Genomic DNA, 23450 nt, shown 5'->3' on the forward strand with positions numbered 1-23450 from the left:
TAATCTAATAGTTATAAAGTTTATAATGCGGTATCAGTAAAATATGTCTAATCATCACTTTTAATAGACCTATGGGGCCTTTGTGACACCATAGTGACATCTTTTTCGGTGTAAATCGCTCACGTTTTGTTTACAATTCATTAGATGCCGTTATATTAGTAAATGTCATGGTCTTTATGGAACTAAGCGAAAATATTAAGCGGTTCACTCATTTCACGTTTGAAAGCCATAAAAATTGCTTTAACTGTTTCATATTTTTGCCTAAGTAAGATAATTTTTTGTAACATTAATAATTATTTTAACGGAATTTTAGTAGTAAGAGAAACGAGGTTAAAATAAATAATATAGAACTTATACCTGGAGGACGGTGAGGCCATTCGTGGCACAGTGGCAGCGTGCCACTGTAAGAGCGACAGGTAGTGTGTTCAATTTCCACTCAAGGAAATGAAATATTATATTATAATTTTCTCGCTCGAGAATTCGGCGCAAGGTGAGGAAGAGAAGTGTCTTTTCTTCGCGAAATCTTTATGGAACCTACCACTAGATTTCCAAGTTCCTCTGTCAACCCTACTATCTGCGAGATACAACGTAAAACTGAAAAAAATATTCAAAACAATTCAATCTCAAATCCCATGTCAGTATCAGATAAATACTTGTTGAATTCCATTAACAAGTTTATTCACACTGTTTCATATTGTGAATGAATTGTATATTTAAAGCAAAACTGTAAAGATGGCATTCCATATTATATAAAAAGTACCATTGAAAATCTTAAAGTATCTATATTGTAATATGTCACTTACATTACTCAACGCTCGTCACCTTGAGATACCATTAATCTTACAAGACATTACTACTCGATCCTTTCTTGCTGTATCTACAGCATGCAGCGAATGGACATGATCCTTTTTTATATATTATAGTATTTAAATTTTAAAAGATTGCTTCTTTCACTTTCATAGGTATAGTTTAAAAATCTCTAGTACCTTTTTGTGCACTAAAAATATGTTTTCAAGTACGTTGAACTTATACCCTTTAAATGTATATAATCAGTTACGTATTTTACTTAATGGGTCCATTATGTTGTTTAGTAGGAATTGAATATTTTTCAGATTATATTATTCTACAATTTAATTTTATTTTAACATATTTACATAGAAATTTCCATAGCGGACTAAACACCAATATAACCCTGTCTATATATACTCATTAAAAATAGATTTATTTATAAAATACAATAATTTCTAGTAAATTTTTAATAAATCCAAAAAACCATGAACGTTTAACATACCATATTGTGCAACAGGTGCATCCAGATAAGATAGTATCTCGTAATTAAATTTCGACGCCAAATTTACACACGCTAGGCGAGTAAACGGTTAAATTAGTGCGCAACTGTGTCGATCATTTATTGGATGTGGATTTTCGTACTTAATACATAATGCTTTTACCTATATTTCTGCTTTATATACTTTTGTAATTATAAGGAAAACTGAGAAAAAGCAGTGATTTTTTGCTTCTTTTATGTAAAATCCAGACGAATTTCTACTACAACAAGCGACTTCTATCTTTAAAATATTATTAATCGTTCATAGGCTTTGCTCGAGTAATCGATATGAAATTCGTTCTAAAATTATTATTATTATTTATTGTAAAAAATAAATAATTACGATTCGTTATTAAAAAACTCACTAGAATAAAAAATCAAACTAGAGACTAAAGTGGCGCAACGACATTACCAGAGTAAGACAAATCGCGGTATTGAGTTTTGCCACTCAGCACGCAATGTGTTAAAATTTCGATGGAAAGTGAAAAATAGAGTGTCTTAACACATATCAGGTTAGATTTCCTCTGCTATGAAGCTAAGAAAATTGCCTAATACTTCAAACTTTAAATGACTATCACCAATACAAAATATTTGAGTGAAATATGATTACTTTTACAAAAAAAATTTGCTTTACATATTTAAGCAAATAATAATATTATAAATAATTAAGAAACACATACAAATATAGATATCAATTAAACTTTATAGTTATATTATCTTCAAAAACAATACGACGTCAACGGACGTTCCGCTGCGCGAGCGCAGGTGTTCCATCTAATTAAACTACATGGGAAAAATAGCAATTTACTTTACACTACGTATGGGCACTACCGAAATTGTCGTAATATGTTTAGACGATAGTACTTTGACATGTCCGATTATGGGTTTTGGGTTCTAATTTAATTAGAAATGTCCTTTTTATTTTGGGGTCTTAAAAGTGTGTATATTAAATTTTTAAATAGATTCATTATTGAATGGCGGAAGTATCCTAATTTACATCCTTAGCACTCTTCGATCTTCTTCATGTTCTTCGATTGATTCTTCAAAAATAACAATTTAGAGGCTTTAATTTTGCAGAGGAAGGCAAAAGTAATCCAGATTGCTTTAATACATCATCCACTTCACACCCATTAAGATATATTACTTGTAACTGTGCCCGACAGTAAAATGTCTTACCATTTCTAACAAACGGTAGGTTAAACGTACATACACTGGTTAAATTATTCTTTTATATTTTTTGTACTATGAAATTAATAATAGTTATAAATATAAACTAGTAGTTGCTGATACCAATCTACTACCTAAATTAAAGAGGACGTGTCAATTTTTCTTAAATCTGAGAAACCATTTTAACTATTATTTTAGTCATGTGCATATTATGTATCATAGGCATAATCAGCTAGTAAGATATAACACCAATATTTAATATTACCGATTGTGCCAAAGCCAAAGAAATGATTGTAGGTTCTTCGATCAAGAAAGGCTTTAAATTATTTAAATTCTTTTCATTTCTCCGCTTTACATCGGAGAATAAAGAAGAAATCGTATATATAGCCAAAAAAACTATTAAGCCCACTTAAGATCTTATAGGGCCGTAAAATATAATTGACAAAATATTTGGACTATAGTTATCAGATACATTTTTATAAATGAGCTGTCACAATAAAACAATAAAGCCAAATTTGTTTCTAACTACAATCTTGGCATGTTACAGGCAGAACGACTACACCTGTTGGACACCCTGTAATTAGAATTTCGTGAACATTTCTTTTGACGCCGACTTTTAACATAACAGACTGCATTTCTAAAAGTATTTTAAATTCAATGCTTTACGCAAAATGTGTTAATAAAAACTCTGGAATATAGCATTTTTTAGGGTTCCGTACCTTAAAAGGAAAAAACCGAAATACTTGGAAGATTATTTTGTTGTCAGTTTACCAAGCATAAAATGAAGTTGCTAAGTTAACGCAATTAAAATATTCGTCATTTTTGCTGTAGCTTAATGAAATTTCTTTATTTTTTCAAGAAACCTGGACCATGGACTTTTGGTGTCATGGAAATCTCATGGAAATTTATATATTTATATTTCCTACCTACATATTTTTTAAGAATACGTGGAATAGATATTTTGATACTCTATATTTTTAATTTAATTTTAGTTTAATATAAATATATTCAATATTTTAGGATTTTTTAAACACAATAGTCTTATTAAATGTACGAAAACCTAAAATTGTCGTAAAAAAAAAAAAATAACAAGAAGTTTAAAAAAAATAACATATCAAGCATATATAAATTTATTACAGTTTTTTAATAAACACTTTTTAGATTCAACCGACTTGAAGCACTTCAATGGCGTCACAGTTTGATCAAATGAATGGATAATTTGTTCCGTCATATATTTTTACCGTTTCCACCGTTTTCTATGATGGTTATAGGTTTTTTATCTTAAAAAAATGTCGTTATTTTCTCGTTATTATGTATAACCGTAAAACATTTCTTTGTACTTAGAGATAAAAAGACACATTTTTAAAATCTTTTATTGTAGGTATAGTAAATTTTTCGTGATTTGTGTAGTTTATTCAATTTTATTAAACAGACTTTTAGTAAACAGTTTAGATCCCCCGGATATCTAAGGAAGCAATGGCTGGATGTCGTATATATATATATATATATATATATATATATATATATACAGGGTGGAATTGTCAGCAATTGTGGAATTGTGGAATTCCACCCGGTATATATATACAGGGTGGAATTGTCAGCACCACTTTAAATGAAACCACTAAGTATATGAGACCATCGTCGCGCGTAGGCTGTAAACAGGACGGTTGTATAGTCCATTCCTACTAGACTAAAGAGAATTCATTCTCTCGAGTAGGAATATTAAATATTATAATTTCTTCGCTCTGGTAACAAGGCAAAACGCACCGTTAAGTTCCGCCAGTCAGCCCGTAACACTTCAAGAAAACGGAGGAAATTGAGGAACTCATCGCCAATTGGAGATTCCTAACACTAGGTTCCCTCCCTCCTCTACCAAAAAAAAAGAAAAGAATATTAAATTACCTCTACATTTGAAACTTCATATTTAATATAAATATCAAGTAAACAGGAATAAACTGCCATAAACAAGAAAAGTGAAGGAAATTGTTTAATTACTTTGAAACTACTAACCGAGTTAAGACAGCTATATCTAATGTGTATGTAACGGGTGTGCGATGACTGGAGGCTTCTATGGCCATCGAAACTAGGTTTTCTAGTTTATAGTAATTGCTGAATATATTGACTTAATTTAATATGTATTTTTAAATTTAAGGTTTAGTATTTTATTTATATTATAAATTTTTAAAGAACATTTTTTTTTAACGTCACAGCCAGACGGAACCTAGTGTTAAGACACTTTGTTCTCATCATTCTCATCTCATTGCGTGTTAAGGGGCGGAACTCAACGCCGCGCTTTGTCTCGATACCAGAGCGAAGAAATGTAAATATAAATTTTAAATAAAAAATCCTCAAATTGAATTAACATTTCCATACTAAATTATTTATAACATTTATATATTATTTTTTTAGAACATTTAATTATATAAAACGTGTTGCTATACATTCTTAAAAACATTTCAGGAATATATTTTTAATTCATAAAAAAATATTAATTCTTTATTTAAAATTCAATAAAAAAAATAACCTCATTCATAAACGATGCTTTATCAAAACAACACTTATCACAGACCGCAAAGATAACGTCAAAAACAATAAAAAGAAAGTAATTAGAAAAAAAAATATCCCCAACTTGGGGTCCCACCTTCACAATACATCCATCATCCTTTTCACACACACCAAAACACATCGAGCGCGAAAGAGACAAAAAACATTGACAAATGTCACAGTGTCCCAGGTAAGTTAAAATTAAAGTTATTCGAACGTCAGCTTTGCGCGGGAAGGCACGTGTTTCGATGCGCGATACAAACTTTGAAAGTTTACGCGAATTTTCGCAAGTTTGCTATTTTATTTGACGATAACATATATTCGTAATAAATTTAGGTGTTATTTATTATTGGATTATTGTGAAAATGTGGATTTTTGTGCATGGATTTTACCAGTGACAGGAACTAACCATCCTTTTGTGCAAGGGATTACCATTCTTAAGGCGGCAACTGTATCGGTAAGGATAAAAAAGCACCCTCCGATATAACATTTACAAATGTCATACCTATATGAATGCAACCTTTTCAAAAGCAAATTTTAATAATATTCTTAATAAAATTTCGTGTGAGTATCAAGTTCGATTCTAGTTTAGGCTAAGCATGTGCTAAGTTTAAATAAAACTTTTTAAGCTTTCAATATAAACATTTTTGATCCTGTACGATATCTAAATATATAATAAGTCCATAAAGGAAGTAATATCTTTGTATTTTAGTAAAATATTTTTTACGATTGGGTTTTCTTTTATTACAACTATCCATGTAATGTATAAAATATAAACAGATATGTATTTTTTAAAATATTTTTTAAGTAACAATTCTAGCTTTTGTGAGATTTTATGACCATAGAGGTTATCCAGAGGAAAAATTATGGAATTCTCTACAATTTATAAATCTAAATCTTATTTGAAAAATCGTTAATAAAGTAAAATATTACATTCTTACATGTAACTTCAATGCATTTACACAAATAAAAAAAAATTCTCGAATTTCAACCGACGACCATCTCGTTCAGTCGAGCACATCTCGACGCCTTGCTGTGACAAAGAATATATAAATCGATAGAATATAAATCGTATTTTTCCATTAAGAAAGAATTCACTATCCTTTTCAACGTCCGACTAGCCCATTAAAATAGCCCTGAAAGCAAATATTTATAAGGGATGAGAGAATCAGGTAGATTCCAGAAATTGACTTTTGATAAAAAATATATGTTATGATAAGGTAGAGGCGGTCGATGCGATGTTAACACTTAAACGCTAATAAATTTTATAAATTTTACCTGAGACCCCGTGGTCCCATGGAAAAATCTAGAACCCGTGCTTATAAATCGCTCTCAAGTCTGAAATCGATCTTGAGGAGCCATTTTGAAATTACATAAAACATTTGAACATAAAACATTCGTAAAAAAAATACTTCTTAGAAATTTTTTAAAAATTTAAACTCGATGTATATTTTTAATATAATTTAATATCTCTATATTATACATTGGAGTATATATTCTATTCCAATTAAATCAAATTTAATTTATACCTCCATTAAAACTACATTGCAAAAAAATCGCCAGTTCAAAAAGTCAATTGAAGTCAACAAAAAACTTTGTAAGGGCCCTCACACACTCTCATAACGAGAATACAATAAAACAAAGGATCATAACAACCACTTCTTACTCACTTATAATATATCGTTCGCCTTCGAGTCTGTAATGCCTTTAATTAGTGATAGAGATATACAGAATGGGTTGGAGGAAAGGAGAGAGAAAAGTAAATAATTTGTAATGGCACCCTCGTGGGGCGAGTGGTGCGTATTTGCGGACCTCTTTTATAATTTAAGTTGACTTTAATTTAGATGAAATCGTATTTAGTAAGGAGAATTTGATTTTTTTAGTACAAAATTACTTTATCTGTATTTTTTTTTTCACTATATAGCACAGACATGACAGAACTACGTACAGTAAAGACGAAATTTAATATTAATTATATAATTTATCTATACTAAAATTATAAAATGAAATATTATTATACTCTTTGAACTAAATTAGTATAACAATTAATCGATATTAAATACGAAATTAAACGCAAAAGATTAAAAAAATAAGAATTCCCCAAACCGGATGTTGAACTCACGACTACGACTTCCACCATTCACGACCATAGCATCCTAATATAAAAATAATTAAAAACACTCATACAACAGAAAAAAACAATTATTTCATATATTACAAGCACTTAAATCAAATTATTAGTCCAAAAGGGTTCTTTACAACACTAGCCCTATATATGTTGGTACAAAATGAGAAGCACACCGTCAACACTTACTTCCTCGTAAGCAGACTATAAAAATGTCTAACCAATGTCATTGTTATTCAAATTTATTTGTTTATATGAAGAAGTGCGTCTAATTAATATATGGGAAGGGTTAATTCTTTACAACCAAAAACAAATATAAGATGCAGCTTGTTCTTATGAATTATTTATGTATTTTTTTTGGTGGTATTCCATTGCTTTGGGATATCATTGACAAGTAGTTGTGAGGTTATGGAAAATTAAAAAATATATATAATAAAAAATAAAAAAAATACTGTTAACGCGACGGACGCACTATTACGCAATGTCTCGAAAAACAAGAGAAAAGTGAAAACGGAGTGTCTTGGCACTAGGTTCCTTCTAGCTTCTCTGGTGTATTCCACAGCGTGAAAATGTTCTACCAGTTCTAAAACAAAATAACAAAACATTAACAATATCAAGTAAGCGAATAACAATTAAAAATATAATAAAATTGAAACAAAAAAAACAAATAAAAACCTCCATTAACGCGAATTTTATACTTTAAAATAATAATGACTGACTAATTAAATTAATTACTTCCATTCTTTAAACTGATCTTTTCTCACGACCCCCACTCGCGGGTACCTACCGGCTATATAATGGACAGGTAAAATTAAAAAACATTAAAGATATAGGGTGATCGGCCAGGAACTAAATTATCTGATATCATCAAAGTGTTATGTTTTGGTGCCCCTTTAAATGATGGTATGATGGTATAAAAACCATTTGAAAAAACCAAAACATGGTTTTTTTTGTATTATAAAAAATATAAGTTTCTGTGAGAAGGTTGTGACGGATACAGATTAAAAAATTTGGTTGTATTGTAAAAATCTTATTATGTAAATCTATTTTTTTTATATTCTTTTTCGAAATATATTTAAAGTTTTTTAAGAGTTGAATTTAAAGGAGAACCCTTTTTTGTGATACTTTTTAAATTTATTTAGACGTATCTCTAAAAACGAGAGTAGTCTGCGCAAGAGTGCAAGCGTGCGACTATAATCACGACAGGTTGTGAGTTCAATTTAATGAAGTGTCTTAACATTAGGTTCACAAGTTCCCTTTGTCTATCTTACTATGTGAGGAACCTAAAAAATCTGAATAAACCTATATAGTAGATTGCCTAATAACGTCCTGGACATGATCCATTGACTAACGTTGAGGTACGCCGTACCTTCCTTAACCTGGCTAAAGAAATAAAATTATATATACATTTTAAAACTCAATTGAATAACGTCGACTTTAATCACATGTATCGTATTAAATCATATATATATTAAGGAACCTTTAATTTATTACCCATATTTTAATTTTATTGCCAGATACCAATGCTTATCGCTAAACTAACAAGATCCCTCAATTAATATTTGTATACAATTCCGTCTCTATTATTTGGACTGTAACGACAGTGACCACGGACTGTATGTTTGTACGTCACGTCACTATAAATAGTCCGTATTACTTATAAAATAAGAACTTTTCCTTATATAGACCCTGTCAGGTTTATCCAGGTGTAGTGAACATAAATCACCCTGCTTGGCCTTCTGACCTCTGGGTTTTAAGGATTAGGGGAATGGTTCCCAGGACCTTGCAGGATAAGGTTGGACTAATTAAATTTGTAGGACAAAATGTGTTTTTTTGTACTTACTCTTAAATTTTGAACTTCCCGTTACAATCTTATTTTAAATTGTTTCATAGACCTAGAATCAAATACTTGTAACTTATGTTGATAAAAATTTAAATCCAGTTGATTCAATGATTTTAAAATTACACAATTGCAATATTTTTTTTAGCGTGAGAATAATTTTGGTTCGCAAAACTTGTAACCGAAAACCACATACCAAACCAAATACTAGATCACTTCTAGAACTCGTTTCCGAGCCTATTTTTAAGTTGACAATAGATTTTTTTGCGAACAAATAGCTAAGGAACGAACTTATGGAGCCAAACGATAACAAAGGAGTATCGTCTATCGAGGGGTAGAAATTGAAGAAAATAAGTCCTCAAGAAATATTAATGGCATTTCATGACAAAGAAACTATAACTTATTACCGTTACAGTTAATAATTTAAAAGTAAAAGTTTAATAAAAATTTTACGGCTCTATTATAGAGTACGAACATTTTTATTATTATCTAAAGATGATCTTCTCTACGTGATAAAATTTGATTGCTTGTCTGCTACGACCCATTGGACGTTTATGCCTCATTCGTCTTTATGGGTTTATTTTGTAGGTTCTGATACCTGTATAACACAGAAAATCTAAATGTAGAGCAGTAGAATGTCTGTAATGAAACATTCATTTTCATGATTTTAAAATTACACTATATTTAATAAGTAAAGGGAAAAATAAAAGAAAAAAAAATACAATTTTGTCATAGATTAATTGATTTTGTACTAATTGGTGAAATGAAAACACGATTGGAACCAAAAACTTAATGTAGACCTGATTGTAGTAAATAATAACCAGATCATCAATTTTATACTGTAAATTCAAATTTCATCATTTTCAAATTTCTCTAGAATTGTTATAACCTTATGTACTATTATTCTACATCATACAATATATATTTATATGTACATATATAAACGACCAACAAAACGTACATATCGTGAACCAGCTAGCTAATAATAAGGAATCCAATATTCCCGCCCCTCGATATGGCGTCGTAAATTTCCCATACCAAGAAGTCATTGTTGTCAAAAATAAATCATGCTAGTACAAGACGTGAAGTAAGCGTTTGAAAAAAACTAGATCGAAACCAAATCTAATGTTTATAAAATTAACAAAGTTAAAAACCTCCAGGTAGGCAGCTGTTCCTGTGACCTTCGAACTTAAGGGTCCATCTGCATTATCCCATTTTGCACTTCCTCATGGCATCTCCGAGGTTAACAATGATGGGAGCCAGATTGTATAACAATTAAATGTATTGTTACTCCAATTTCTTCTAAAGTAGAGCGATTGTTGTCTACAATACTCAGAATTCGCTCAAGGGTTTGATAGCACATCTGCCTTTTGTGTTATATTTGGCGGAGTAAATCTTAAGAAAAATATGCTTGCGAAATTGTATTGACTTTTTTTTTAATTTGTAGGAGTTTTTTTAATAAATAGTATGAAATTATTAATTATCATGTTAAATAGCTATTTTCTGTTTCAAAGAAAGTAATTAATAGTTTAATATTAGTAATAGTTTTTCTACGTTTATCGTGTTTAAATAGGTAGAGTAGTGCTGCTCTTTGTAGACAAGGTTTTTGAAGTTATTAAGTAGATAGTAATTTTAACTCACGACTATTATACCAACAAATAAATTCATTCTGAGCCATGACAGTATTATAAAATTTAAAATTTTAGAAAAAATCTAAAAAATCCTCAGCAGAGAAATCAGACTCTATCAGTGTCAAGACACTTCCTTTTTCACTTTCCCCCAAAATCAAGAGTTATTTTTTAAGTGATCATTATTCTACAAAACAATATCAATTCTACAGTATTAACGTAAAATAGTTAGTTCTTGTACCGATTAAGTAACACTTGAAGAAAGCTAGTCCTTTCATGGCAAATTGCGACAGCTGTTTTAGCTGCTATTAGCCTAGTTGGACAAGTTAAGTTACTCTATTATTTATGTTGGGTAATGAATCATTATAGGAAACACTTTTTATGTATAAGTTTTTATACATATTACTTTTATATATAATCTTTTTAATATCCAGACAGAATAAAAGGCTTAATAATTCTATTTATAAGATTAAATAGTCCAGTCGGTTTTACAATCACTCTTTGTGCCCCTACGCTACGACTAGCTTCAGGGTTTTAACTTTTCATCCACTATAAGACAGAAAAATTGCAAGATAACAGAACTGAACGTCATTCTAGAGTTCTTGACACAACTAGGCCGGGGAAACTAAAAATAACACATAATATAGAAATCGGACAGATGAAAAACAAAACTTATATTAAAAAAGATTTCTACCCAAAACTTATAGATAAAATATAAATACACAATGACTAATACATTACATAAATACATATAAACTCGCACCTTTAATGGTTACTCCAAAAAAAAAAGTTAAATCCTTTTACATTTTTACTTATAAAAAAATACTTATAAAGCGACATTTATGATGTCACCGTGCCCATATTTGTCCATGACCGGCGCTAGAGACCATATGGTCGTCGATCAAATCATAGATAAGTTTATTTGAACATATTGTTATGACGTTAACTAGCAGCACGCGCTATACACTAAAATAGTAAAATATAACAAGAAAAATGTTTTTAAATTTGAACAGTAAAATAAGAAATATAATATTTTGTATTTTAGCTAATAATTATAATTAGAGGCATTTGCAAGCACAATGGTTGCAGATTCGATTCTTTATCGTGGAAATTAATTATTTTCATAATTTAACCAAGTGTTTTCCACATGTCAAGGTACATTGTTCTTACTCTGTTGTGCGGGAAAAAGCGAGATACAGTTTGGAGATATTTTTCAACTTCACGTTATAACCCGCATTTAGCAGGGTAGGTGGAGGTAACCTAGTGTTAAAACACTCCCCCACATTCCACCGAATGTTTTCATTCCTCCGAATGAGAATCAAACTCTCAAATAATGTTGTTAAAGCTATTAATTCGCATTCGAGATTTTTTAAAATGTCTCTAATCTATAGAACATAAAGAGTTGAGTTCAGTCACTTAACTAAGTTTCGAATCCCTTAAATATATACAATTATTATAATACTTGTTAAAGCATAGGTATATAATATTAAAGCTTTCAATCCAATACGCTAAGCTCAGAAAACTTATAGAGAGAGCTTTCGAATGACAAAGTAAATTTACTTTGTATTTTGAATAATACGAAATACAGTGAAAGGAACTTTATATTGATACTAACATATATAAATAGATATCAGGAGGTTTTATCTTTAAGAGAAACATATAGAAAAGTAAGTAAGAAGAAATAAATATAGTTATTAATTGAAATAATTTTATTTTCTAAAATTATCTTATAAGAATTTTATAAAGCTTAAAATTATAAGTGAGAATGAAGCTTACTTCTACTTGTCAAACCAATCAATTGATTTTTCTTACTTTTTCTTATTAGTAGTTTGTTTGTTACACTCTAACGCTAAAACTTAACCGATTATCATGAAACTTTGTACTTATTTTCTTAGAGATATTAGAAAGGATATAGGATACTTTTTTATATAAAAAAAACTAATATTACTTAGACAATTATATAAAAATAAGTTTAATCAAATCTCTAGTATAAATATATAACAATAATAAATAAAATAACTCAAATAATATTTTCTATATACATATACCTGTAGAAACAAAAACCTACAAGAGCTACTACACTATAGGGAAACATTTTGATGCAGCAATCGACAATTAACGCCACTTATTGTAGGGGGCGGCAGCTGTGTAACTAACTGGACTTCAATTAAGTCGATTCTATGGGGAATATTTGTTCAGTACGAATTTGCGAAAATTATATAAAACAAATTTGGTTTTACTGAGAAAATATTTAAAATAATAATATGATGTCTTGCAAAATCGATATATAGAGCAATGTAAAGATAGCTGAATTGAAGAGTGATCTGTCACTATATTTTGTTGTTGCAATAGCCTTATTAATATATATCCTTTATCTTTATGCAGTTTCCTAGACACTCACATCTTAAAGAAATCGAATTGTTAGCTTATAATAGGATCATAGGCAGAACCATCAAATAGAGTCAGATATTTCCCCTTACCTACTACCATCTCTTGTTTTCTTCATGTTTAATCTCGTATATATAGCAGGATATACAGAAAGGCCCTATATGTTTAAACTATCCCTCTTCCGCTGTCCCCCCAAAATTCGAGACATGACGTGTTGCTAAATAATTTAACTTCCTTTAACTTTAATTTCTATTCGGGGAATGAATCATGGCGCAGGGATATAAGCGAGTCACTGTAAAATGACGGTTGTGAGTTCTATCCCCTGGTGGGAGAAAGGGACTAGCCTGGAAAATTCGGCAGAAAGTGGACAACAGTGTCTTAACACTAGCTTTCCTCTGCCTACCCGCTATGATCGGGATAAAGCGTGAAGCTGGGTCAAAAAAATAAAAATAATTAATTTCTCCGAATAAAATTCGTACCTCATGTTTTACAGTCTGTCGCTTTCCCGTTGCGTGATAGCCTCAATAGCAAGCAACTGTTCCACAATACCGCTATTAATTCTACTGAAAATTTTATGTCAATCGATGAAAGACAAAATGTGAAATTAATGATCCATCACAACCACATTACACAATAACTTACAATATAAAAAATAATATTTATTCATGCGTGAAGTCATGTAAATTATTTTTTATGCATATATTATTTAAATGAAGGAAAAATGTCACAGTACTTAGAAATGGGAAAGGGGGTGAAAACAGACACGCTGGTCAAATGAATTATTTATGAGAGGGCGCCACCTGCTGTACTGGTAACATTAGTTGACTATTTGTTTACAGTTGTTTATAGTAAGTTGATTAGCAAATGTCTTGTAAGCCTAAGAATATAGTAAAAATTAGAGACTATTATTCTTAATTTATTTTATTTATCAATAAATTAGAAACTTTCCAATATTTAAGACAAATTACAATAATTAATTTACCTGATTGGGGATGGAATCTTTGTATGAAACTTCGTTACTACAAATGCTAGGAGTCTCAAATTTGGCGTGGACGTCACCTATAGGACGTAGGTACTCATGGACAGAAATTAATAATAACGTAGTTCACGCAGGCGAAGCCGTGGGCGGGCCGCTAGTAATTCATATAATACCAAAATAAGCTTACAACCTCTGTTATATAAGTTCTAAGCTAACAATAAACCATTTTAAAATTTTCAGTTATAATAATTATATACTGGAATCGAAATTTGTATAAGTCGCTTTTCATCTCCCTTTCCTCATTATGGGACATGTGTGAATACTTTACAGTCAACACATATTGAAAAGATTCAAAACCATGTTTCATATTTGTAGCACGTATATTTAAAAAGATCTAAGAAATTATTAGATTGCGACCTTCTTTTTAAAAAATCTCTTCAGAATGAAGCTGGGAAACCAATTTAAATGTGAGAGCAAATACAAAATCTCGTTTGAGCTCGTTAACTTAGCCATGTTTTTAAAAAAATCTCCATGTAACGGATACAACAAAGACAATCGTGTGAGAAGATTTAGGTTCCCTGCGATTAATTCTTTACAATTTAAGAGTAAGTGATGAATACTTACCTCCTAAAAGACGTTTATATTCCAAATTCCTAATTGCTTTTTAAGTGGTTGTGCCCAGTCTGAAATAATTGTCGCATAGAAACACTTAGTCTTTTCAATATGGACATTTGTCATCCAACGTGATGATCCCTCGTCTCTGGAGAATTGAAGATAGCATCTACTTTCATTATAGAGACAGTATACATAATAAAATACAAAAAATCTTTAAGTATCCATTTTGGCACAAGCCGGTTGTTCTTTTCAGACATAACTCCTTACCTTTGTCTCAGATATCTTATTTCGAAAGCTATTAAGACGAAATTTACTTAATATAACAAGTAGATATTTCAAAGCGACTTAGGACATTTATATCCAAAATCCACCAAAACGTGTTCCATTTCATACAAACGAATGTCGTTGAGGCAGCACGTACCATACATTGTGGACTGATAAATCTAGACCTTATTCCGTTATAAAATCAGGAACTGCTCCCGATGGAGCTGCAAAGTAACCTATGTCGTTCAATAAGAAACTTTTGTTCTCAACCCCATGTTCCCCGAGTCGAGACGTGCATTCGATATTAAAAAACGCTCGGGAGAAATCTTAAATTCAATAGTCATTTGAAAAGTAAGGGAGAGGATAATGGACGGAGCCGTACGCCCTGTTTTTGCGGTGTTATATTTAGTTCGCGAATTCTTCAGGGTCGTTATGTGTACACACTGGTTTCTGTGCTCAGCATGTGTCTGTAGGCTGTGGCTGGCACAATACGCGCCAACATTCTAATTACACAGTCAATTTGGCGCAACGAGAAATATGAATTACTGCCTCACCGTAACCGAGATGAAATCGGCCATGTTTGAATTTCAACAAAGCTTTCATTTGTATGGAGTTTTAAAGCAGGATTTGATAAGAATAACCTATTTAACATTATATTCGTAAGCGATTAGGTTTCTGTTTGCGTATAATTGCTAAGATTACGTTTAGGGAAGTCGAATTCGAGTTAGATGTATTGTGTTGGATTTCTCTAAATTAGTTTAAATATTTACATAAATAATTAGTTTGTAATTGTTGTTATTTTGTAGGGTATGGGGTTGTGTTCAAGGAAAAATTTAATTATTTTATAATAGCGAAGAATAGACATTTACATTATACGCTAAGAATAAATTATAAATCCCAGCATAGCTTTTGCATTATTAATTTTACTATACTATTATATATTTTAATTTTATCCAATAAAGGTGCAGAACGAAGTGATTTATATCAAAGCTAGCTTTATTTATATTACAATAAACATAATATACCATACATAAAATCACCAGGTAGAAACGAAGTTCCTTCGGCTAATGTAGAATCGACACAAATTGCAAAAAAAGTTGTGCTCAATTTTATGTAGGTTTTCTTGATTTTTCTCTTAAATTTTGCTGATTAGTTTTTATTAAAGTACAAGAAAGTATTAAGGAAATTCAGTATTTTAGGAAATAATAAATTACTTAAAATAAAAAAAACATCGTAATTCAAATTATCAACTAAAAAAAGAAAGAGGGAGAAAGAGAAAGGTATTATACACTACTCGTCTGTGTATGCGACTGTCGCGCCTGCGCACGTCTCATTTAACGGTTTTATTCCACGCATTTTTCTTACGGTTTTACTATCACATTTTTTTCAGTTCGGTCACGCAGCGAAATCCCTATCCCTTCCGAGCCTGCCGTAAGGAACTTCGTTCCAAAAATAGAGACAATTTGCCTATAAAAGCCATAAAGATAAATAAAATATTCAATTGTCCACTACTGGCTTACTCCTAGTAATAGTCCGATTACAGTGGCATACATATCTAATACCACTTTCATCCAATCTCTATAGAGTTTAGTGGCTATTTGCATAAAATAAATGTATTTAGCATTTATGCGCTTGCCTACTAATCTGTAGGCTGTACATTCAATTGCTCTATTTCTGAACGTGATACATAATTATTAATCCTGTATTTATATACATATACGTATTGTTACAATGAAAATTACTTTTGTTTATTGGAAATTAAATAATTCAAATAAAATATGAGGGAACCTAAGTGTTGAAAGGGGAATATTTCCTCATTATATTAGGTTTTATTATTATTAGAGTGAGAATTCCCTGTCCTATTTACAGCCAGACGTGCCACTGCACCACCACGGCTCCGAGCCAGCCTCGGTCACTATTATTATAGTGAAAATTACTTTGCTAAATTAAAATGTTTGCGAGAATTTTAATTAAATGACATCGGGGTACTGCGGTTTGGTAACAGATAAAAAAAACATGTTAATTTTCTTTGTAAAATGATATTTACAATACTATATTAATTTCATATATTATGTACTTAATATGTATGTGTCAGACAACCTAATCTATACGAATATAATAAAGCGGAAGAGTTTGTTTGTTTGTTTGTTTGTTTGTTTGTTTGTTTGAACGCTAAGATCTACTGGATCGATTTACTTTGTTTTTGTTTTGTATGAAAGGTGCATTCTTCAGAAGTGCTATAGGCTATATAATATTACATTACACATATGTACTAATAAATTAAAATACTTTCTAATTTGACATGCAATTTATTCTGCCATGTTAATAACAACCGTCGTCGCTACGCGACCGCGTTCGTTACCGCGTCATTTTGATATTCATCCTTATGAAAATAAATATAATAGTCACTTTTAGCATTTCACCTAGATTGAAATTATATTTCTATAGAAATTATATTCTTATATGTCAAGCAGGCGTAGCCGCGTCCGGGTCCGCTAGTTGTCTATAAAATTCTTAACGTTATAGAGCGTGATCTGTTGAAAAATATGTTCATTTTATGGAAAGAGCTATGAAAAAATAAAAAATAGCGTTATCATTCAACTCACCGCATCGAACATAACAAACATTGCTTGTTAAATGGCGGAATTTTATGCCACTTTATTTTATGGGACCGGGGACAGAAAGGCATTATTAAATGTATTTTAAATAGAATAATTTCACCAAAACATTTTAAAAAAAGCATTTTTTTAGAATAGTAGTTAATTCAATTTAGTTATTCCTACAAGTCATTTAAAGCCAACGATCTCAACCGTCAGTTTTAATCGATGTCATGATATCCGGGACTAATATGGACCATGAAATTGTTTCATATGAGTATACATTCCAGTATGGTAACGGAATTTACAAGATCGTGGCAAATCTGTTAATCGTAATAGTTTATATGAGTAATTTAAATTTGAAAATATTTGAAGTTAAATGACTTACTTGTACTGCCTTATCAGAGGATCTTATTATTAATTACTTATTATAATACAAGAAACAATTACAATTTGATAATAACTACATAAAAATAATATATATTTTTTGTTTTCAGATACCACAATGCTTAAGTGGACTGTGTACGGCAAAAAGAATCAACACGTCCCAGTGATAGGCGATGAAGATATAGATAATGTAGAACCTTATAGTAATAAACCTTACAGTGACATAGCGAGGCGATCCTTAGACGCACAAACTGTCAAAAAGAGTAAAAAACCAAGCAGATATCAACGCAGATCGCTAGGAGCGGCTGCACGTAAAAATAACTGCCAAAATGTCGACAAAGAAAATATTAACTTTATAGGTAATACTCCTAATCACTTTAGAGAGGGTTATATTAAAAAAAGTGAAAGCAACGCTTTGAAAGACGTAAGTAACATCACACCTACACCTATGACACCTAATTATGATAAAATGAATTATTATAAGAACTCCTCAAAAGATAATACTATAAAAGACTTGCCACCTACTCCTCCTACGTATAGCAGAAGAGTTAGAGAAGCAAAAAAGAGAAAATTGGAAATGAGTGTTTGCAATAATAATGACATTTTTATAAGGAATATCTGCATATACAAATCGGAAAGACGAATGAAGCAGGATAGAAGTTTAATCAATTCATCAAAGTTAAGCCATAGTGTGTCTGAACCATCTCTCAACGATCTATCCGAACGACTAAGCGCATCTACAGAAAACAATAGAAATTCCATTGCAATTGCGAAACAACATATGCTCAACAAGAAACCAATAAGTACAACCACAGCGAAAAATGAAGATCTTGTAGAAATTGAATATGATAGAGATTTAGTATTAAATTGCGTAGAAAAACCTTTAAATGTAGATAAAAATAAATTGGAAAAATCTACATTGCCTATATTTGGACATCGTGTGTTTACTGATAACCCTTTATATTTTAGCAAATACGAAGATGGTCCGCCCAATATAAGACCTCTAAAGCGTACGAGAAAAAAATCGAGTGATTTTGAAAGTTGTTTCAAGTCACCTTCTGTTGATAGAAGGGATTTACATACTTTAGTAAGAGAAGGTTGTTCTCCTTTATCGATCACACCATTATCTGTTAAATTAGCTGCTTTAAGATTTAGTACTATGAGCTCTCACAGACAATCACAAAGAGTTACACCTTGCGATGATGATATTGTAGAATACTTTCCAAAAATAGAAAATCCTACTACTTTCACAATTCCATTGAAAGATGAAGAGTGTTCAACAGAAATGGAAAACAAGTTCATTCTTGGTAAGGACTCTTTAAATAGTGTGTCAGAATCAACAGTATCGACTACTGAAATGGGAGACATAACGTTAGAAAAAATGATCGAAGATATTATCAAAAGTACTAAGATTGTTAAATCAAAAAGAAGAATAATTAACAGAAAAATAGAAAAAGATAATGATATACAAGAAGAAATACCAACAGTTGAGTCTGTTAAGGATCTCTTTGTGAAACCACAAACAAAAACTAATGTGATCAAAGAGGCTAGATACGTTAATTTGTCCAGAGAAAATTCTGTTTCCCCAAAAGCGACGCCTACCAAAAAGAGGACTCCAATTCATAGAGTAAATGATAAATTATTAAAAAATGTGCCAATCGGTGGCTTTATATTAGATGATGGCGACGGCTATAACGAAAGAGAAGTTAGAACCCCTGACAAGTACGTGGATAAAAAATATGACAATATAAGTCTAGAAGATGAGTTTCCGCTTTTAAGATCGCAGTCTATGAAATCATCTAAGAAAGAAGAAACCAATTTGAAGCAGATCACATCTGAATCAACGCCTGATTTGTATGCTGTGACTAATATATGCAGAAACAATAGACTAAGAAGGCAAAAGTGTATACGTAGAAAAAAATCAACAGCTAGCAATGAAAGTTTATGGAGACCTAAGCAAATGGAAACAACATCGTCTCTTGTTCTCACTTTAGAAATGGGCCTACCAAGCCCTGCTTGTGAATTACAAAACACATCACTATGTGAACCGTTGAATGAATCATATCAAGAAATTTTACCTGAAATAGAAAATATTAATCAATCATTAAGATCTAATGTGTCTCACAGTAGCTTAAAACCCCATGGTATAATTCAAAACATAAGATCTAGGCAATTATTCGGTTTGACATTAGAAGCTGGTATACCTAGTCCTATCACTCCACTACCAAACCTGAAACGTACTAGCAATGTGTTGAGTGAAGAAAGAACTCACAAAACCAGTAAACTAGAAGAAGAATTATTATCAAATGACATTATGACACCTGTTCTAGAACATAAAACTTCCAGACGTTGCCTCACGTACTCCCCAGAAGAAAGCAGCATAAACAGTAGTGAGGAGAAACGTATAAGTGTCGCCAGTAATAAATTAGAACGAAGCTGTGATCGATTTCAATCATTAAAAGCTACAATTGATTTAGAAATCGTTACCAGGAACGATGTGATTGACGTGCACGGTGAGTGGTGACTATCGAACCCATTTACTATTTATTTATAATTAAACTTTAGAGAGAATTTCAGTATGCTAATAATTTATTCTATTCTAGTTATACGGTGTCGAGATCTACAACGTTCATCTGGTAAAGACGATATCAACGCATATGCAAAGGTACTATTTTAAATATTATAGAAGTAATCTTTAAATGATACATTGTCAATCGCTTTCTTATAGGAAGTTAGTTTTAAAAAAAAATACAAAGATCGACTATAACTTTCAATAATCTATGAACTAAAACTAGAACGAGAGCACAGTATTTAAATTTAGCTTATTTTAAATTTATACTGACATATTACAGGTTGTAATCAGTGGAGTAACAGAGGACCAGAGCCTACCCTCTCAACGCTCAATATTTCAGAGGACTTCAGTGTTATATGGAAAGAGGGAACCTGAGTTCCAGCGTCATCTAAAATTGCCTCTGCCTACAGCGGTATATGATCACCAAATGCTACATCTCTCTGTGTGGCATAGAGATAAGAAATATAGGTAAGTCTCTTTTATTGGCAAGTAAAATAGAGATAAAATAGAATGGACTTAATAAGTTTCTGATTATTAAAAATCTTAACAATTTTATAAATGGCTACAACCTAAACGCCGCTTTTCCCTTTTAATGTTATTGTTATATTACAGACAAATTATAAAAAAAAATTACATAAAATTGCAACCTATATGTTATTCTGATGTACATGTTACTGTAAAAGTTTCATCTTAATCCGTATAGCAGCTCTTACATGAAAGTGGGACAAACATTCATCCTTGCATTTTTTCACATTTATAATATTAGTAGGATTAGAATTAAATATATTTTCATAATCTCTTTCTACAAGAGCTAATTGACGAAATTAATTTAAATTTCAATAACCAAAAGGATTTGTACACTATTTTCTATTTCTGATATAACGCACTGTGTATTCCAAATATTCACAGAATCCTAAATAAATATATTTTATTATATATTTGACTAACTGACACATTCATAATGTCCAAAATACGAGAAATTCTTGCATTATACAAAATTTTTATTGCTTTTACCGTACAATGGAAACTTAGTCAAAGGAGTTCTCATACAGCGATTTAATAGCCTGTCACTACAGGGTGTCGTTAATAGAAATTGCAGTCGATTCAATTTTCTCTACTCTATTCGTTTAGTATAATAAACGTTCTAGCGTTTTTAGATTTTAATCATATTACACATTAAAAACTCTATTTAGGGTCGTTTGTTTAATATATTTGCATATACTGAATTTTCACCTGCAATTAATTCATTTTAAACTATTGATGTTTGTATTTATAAGGCCGTTATAGCCGTTGTTAAATAAATATTTAGTATTTTCATTTCTTCGCTCTGGTGTCAAGGCAGAAGCGCAAAGTTGACTTGCACCACTCAAGTATTCTATAATTTTTCACTATTAATTATTTTAAAATTTTCATTTATAATTTTCTATCTATACTAATATAATAAAGCGGAAGAGTTTGTTTGTTTGTTTGTTTGTTTGTTTGAACGCTAAGATCTCTGGATCTACTGGATCGATTTACTTTGTTTTTGTTTTGTATGAAAGCTGCATTCTTCAGAAGTGCTATAGGCTATATAATATTACATTACACATATGTACTAATAAATTAAAATACTTTCTAATTTGACATGCAATTTATTCTGCCATGTTAATAACAACCGTCGTCGCTACGCGACCGCGTTCGTTACTGCGTCATTTTGATATTCATCCTTATGAAAATAAATATAATAGTCACTTTTAGCATTTCACCTAGATTGAAATTATATTTCTATAGAAATTATATTCTTATATTTCAAGCAGGCGTAGCCGCGTCCGGGTCCGCTAGTTATTTATAAAATAATAAATAATAACTGTGTACGCTTTTGCAGTTTCCCTAAAGGCGTCTCTTTTAATACAACTCTCTTTACAGAATCAATAAATCATTTTTCTCTTTATACACTCGTATGTGATTTCCCTTGCGAGTTTGACAGATGACATATGTATTTGCACACCTACCTGTTTCTACGGTATCTCATATAAATACGTGTTGTATTTTACAATTACTTTCTACACTTTTGTTCTAAAAGAAATATAGTAGTCTAGACAAAAGCAACTTAGTGATAAGACACTACGTTCCCCAATTTCTATCCAATTTTTGAAAGACTCCTTACCAAAACGAGAAAAAGAAATGAATACATTTAACGGGGTAGTAATCGAATCCACAATCGAGTGGGCACGACGACCAAAATAAAATAAATAAATATTTCATATAATAATGCCAAAAATACGTGGAGATTAACACATAAAAAAATAAATATTCCTTTAATAAAAACAAATGTAATATCAACGTCGTAAAATTGAACTGCCTCGTTCATTTAAAATGTAATCCATTACTAATTTAATACTGAACGTAACGGTACCTACTTCCGTGTAAACCTAACGCAATTGCGTTCTGAATTTTGTATGTCCACTCGTGAAGTTGAACATGATTAATTCTATTTGTTCAGGCCATCATGGCGCAGTGGTAGGGCTACCTGGCTGTGAACGGGTCGTTTCTTGGTTCATTTGTCGCAATTTTCATATACCTGCTCTGAATTTTCATGTTTCTGCACTGCTGACAACATAAACGCGGCGTTGAGTGCCGTGGCGGTTAGTGAGGAACAGAGTATGTTAGCGCTTTCTGGTTACCCTGCCATATGGGGTATACCATAGGATGAAGCTTTAAAAATAGATATATTACAAATATTTGTTTATATTGGTTTTTTTTTTGGAAATTTTTAAGGATCTAATTTATTATTATTAAAAATTTTTAGAATCTATTGAAATGGAGAGATCAGCTAATAAATTAAGAAAAACAGAATATCAAGTCCGGGCTTACTTTTCTCAAATACAATTCCTAAACTTTTTTGGGCAAATTGTCAATCATCAGGTATACAATGATTATTATATAAAGAATTTTATTTCATTTATAAAACAGTTTTTTTGGGCAAACGCGTAAAACTCTAATCCAATAACTTATCTGACAACGATAAAAAGATCAAC

General features: G+C 30.9%; 1 protein-coding gene across 9 annotated transcripts in view; it reads left to right on the top strand.

Moving 5' to 3' along the window:
• Window positions 1–5263: 5263 nt before the first annotated feature.
• The window catches only part of PsGEF (Protostome-specific GEF), a 53052-nt gene continuing 34865 nt past the window's right edge, over window positions 5264–23450 (top strand). For all 9 annotated transcript variants that reach the window (XR_014878430.1, XR_014878431.1, XM_085193014.1 and 6 more), the window contains exons 1-4: window positions 5264–5495; window positions 17972–20374; window positions 20465–20526; window positions 20714–20901. Coding sequence is in view for 7 of the 9 variants with exons in the window: in XM_085193014.1 (XP_085049140.1) it covers window positions 17980–20374; window positions 20465–20526; window positions 20714–20901 (2645 nt within the window). In the remaining 2 variants the exon portion in view is untranslated. The remainder of the gene's footprint in view (window positions 5496–17971; window positions 20375–20464; window positions 20527–20713; window positions 20902–23450) is intronic.

This window comes from Heliconius melpomene, chromosome 11 (genome assembly GCF_056956725.1).
Source record: "Heliconius melpomene rosina isolate 202511_hmr_F chromosome 11, ASM5695672v1, whole genome shotgun sequence".
NCBI classification, from domain to species: domain Eukaryota; kingdom Metazoa; phylum Arthropoda; class Insecta; order Lepidoptera; family Nymphalidae; genus Heliconius; species Heliconius melpomene.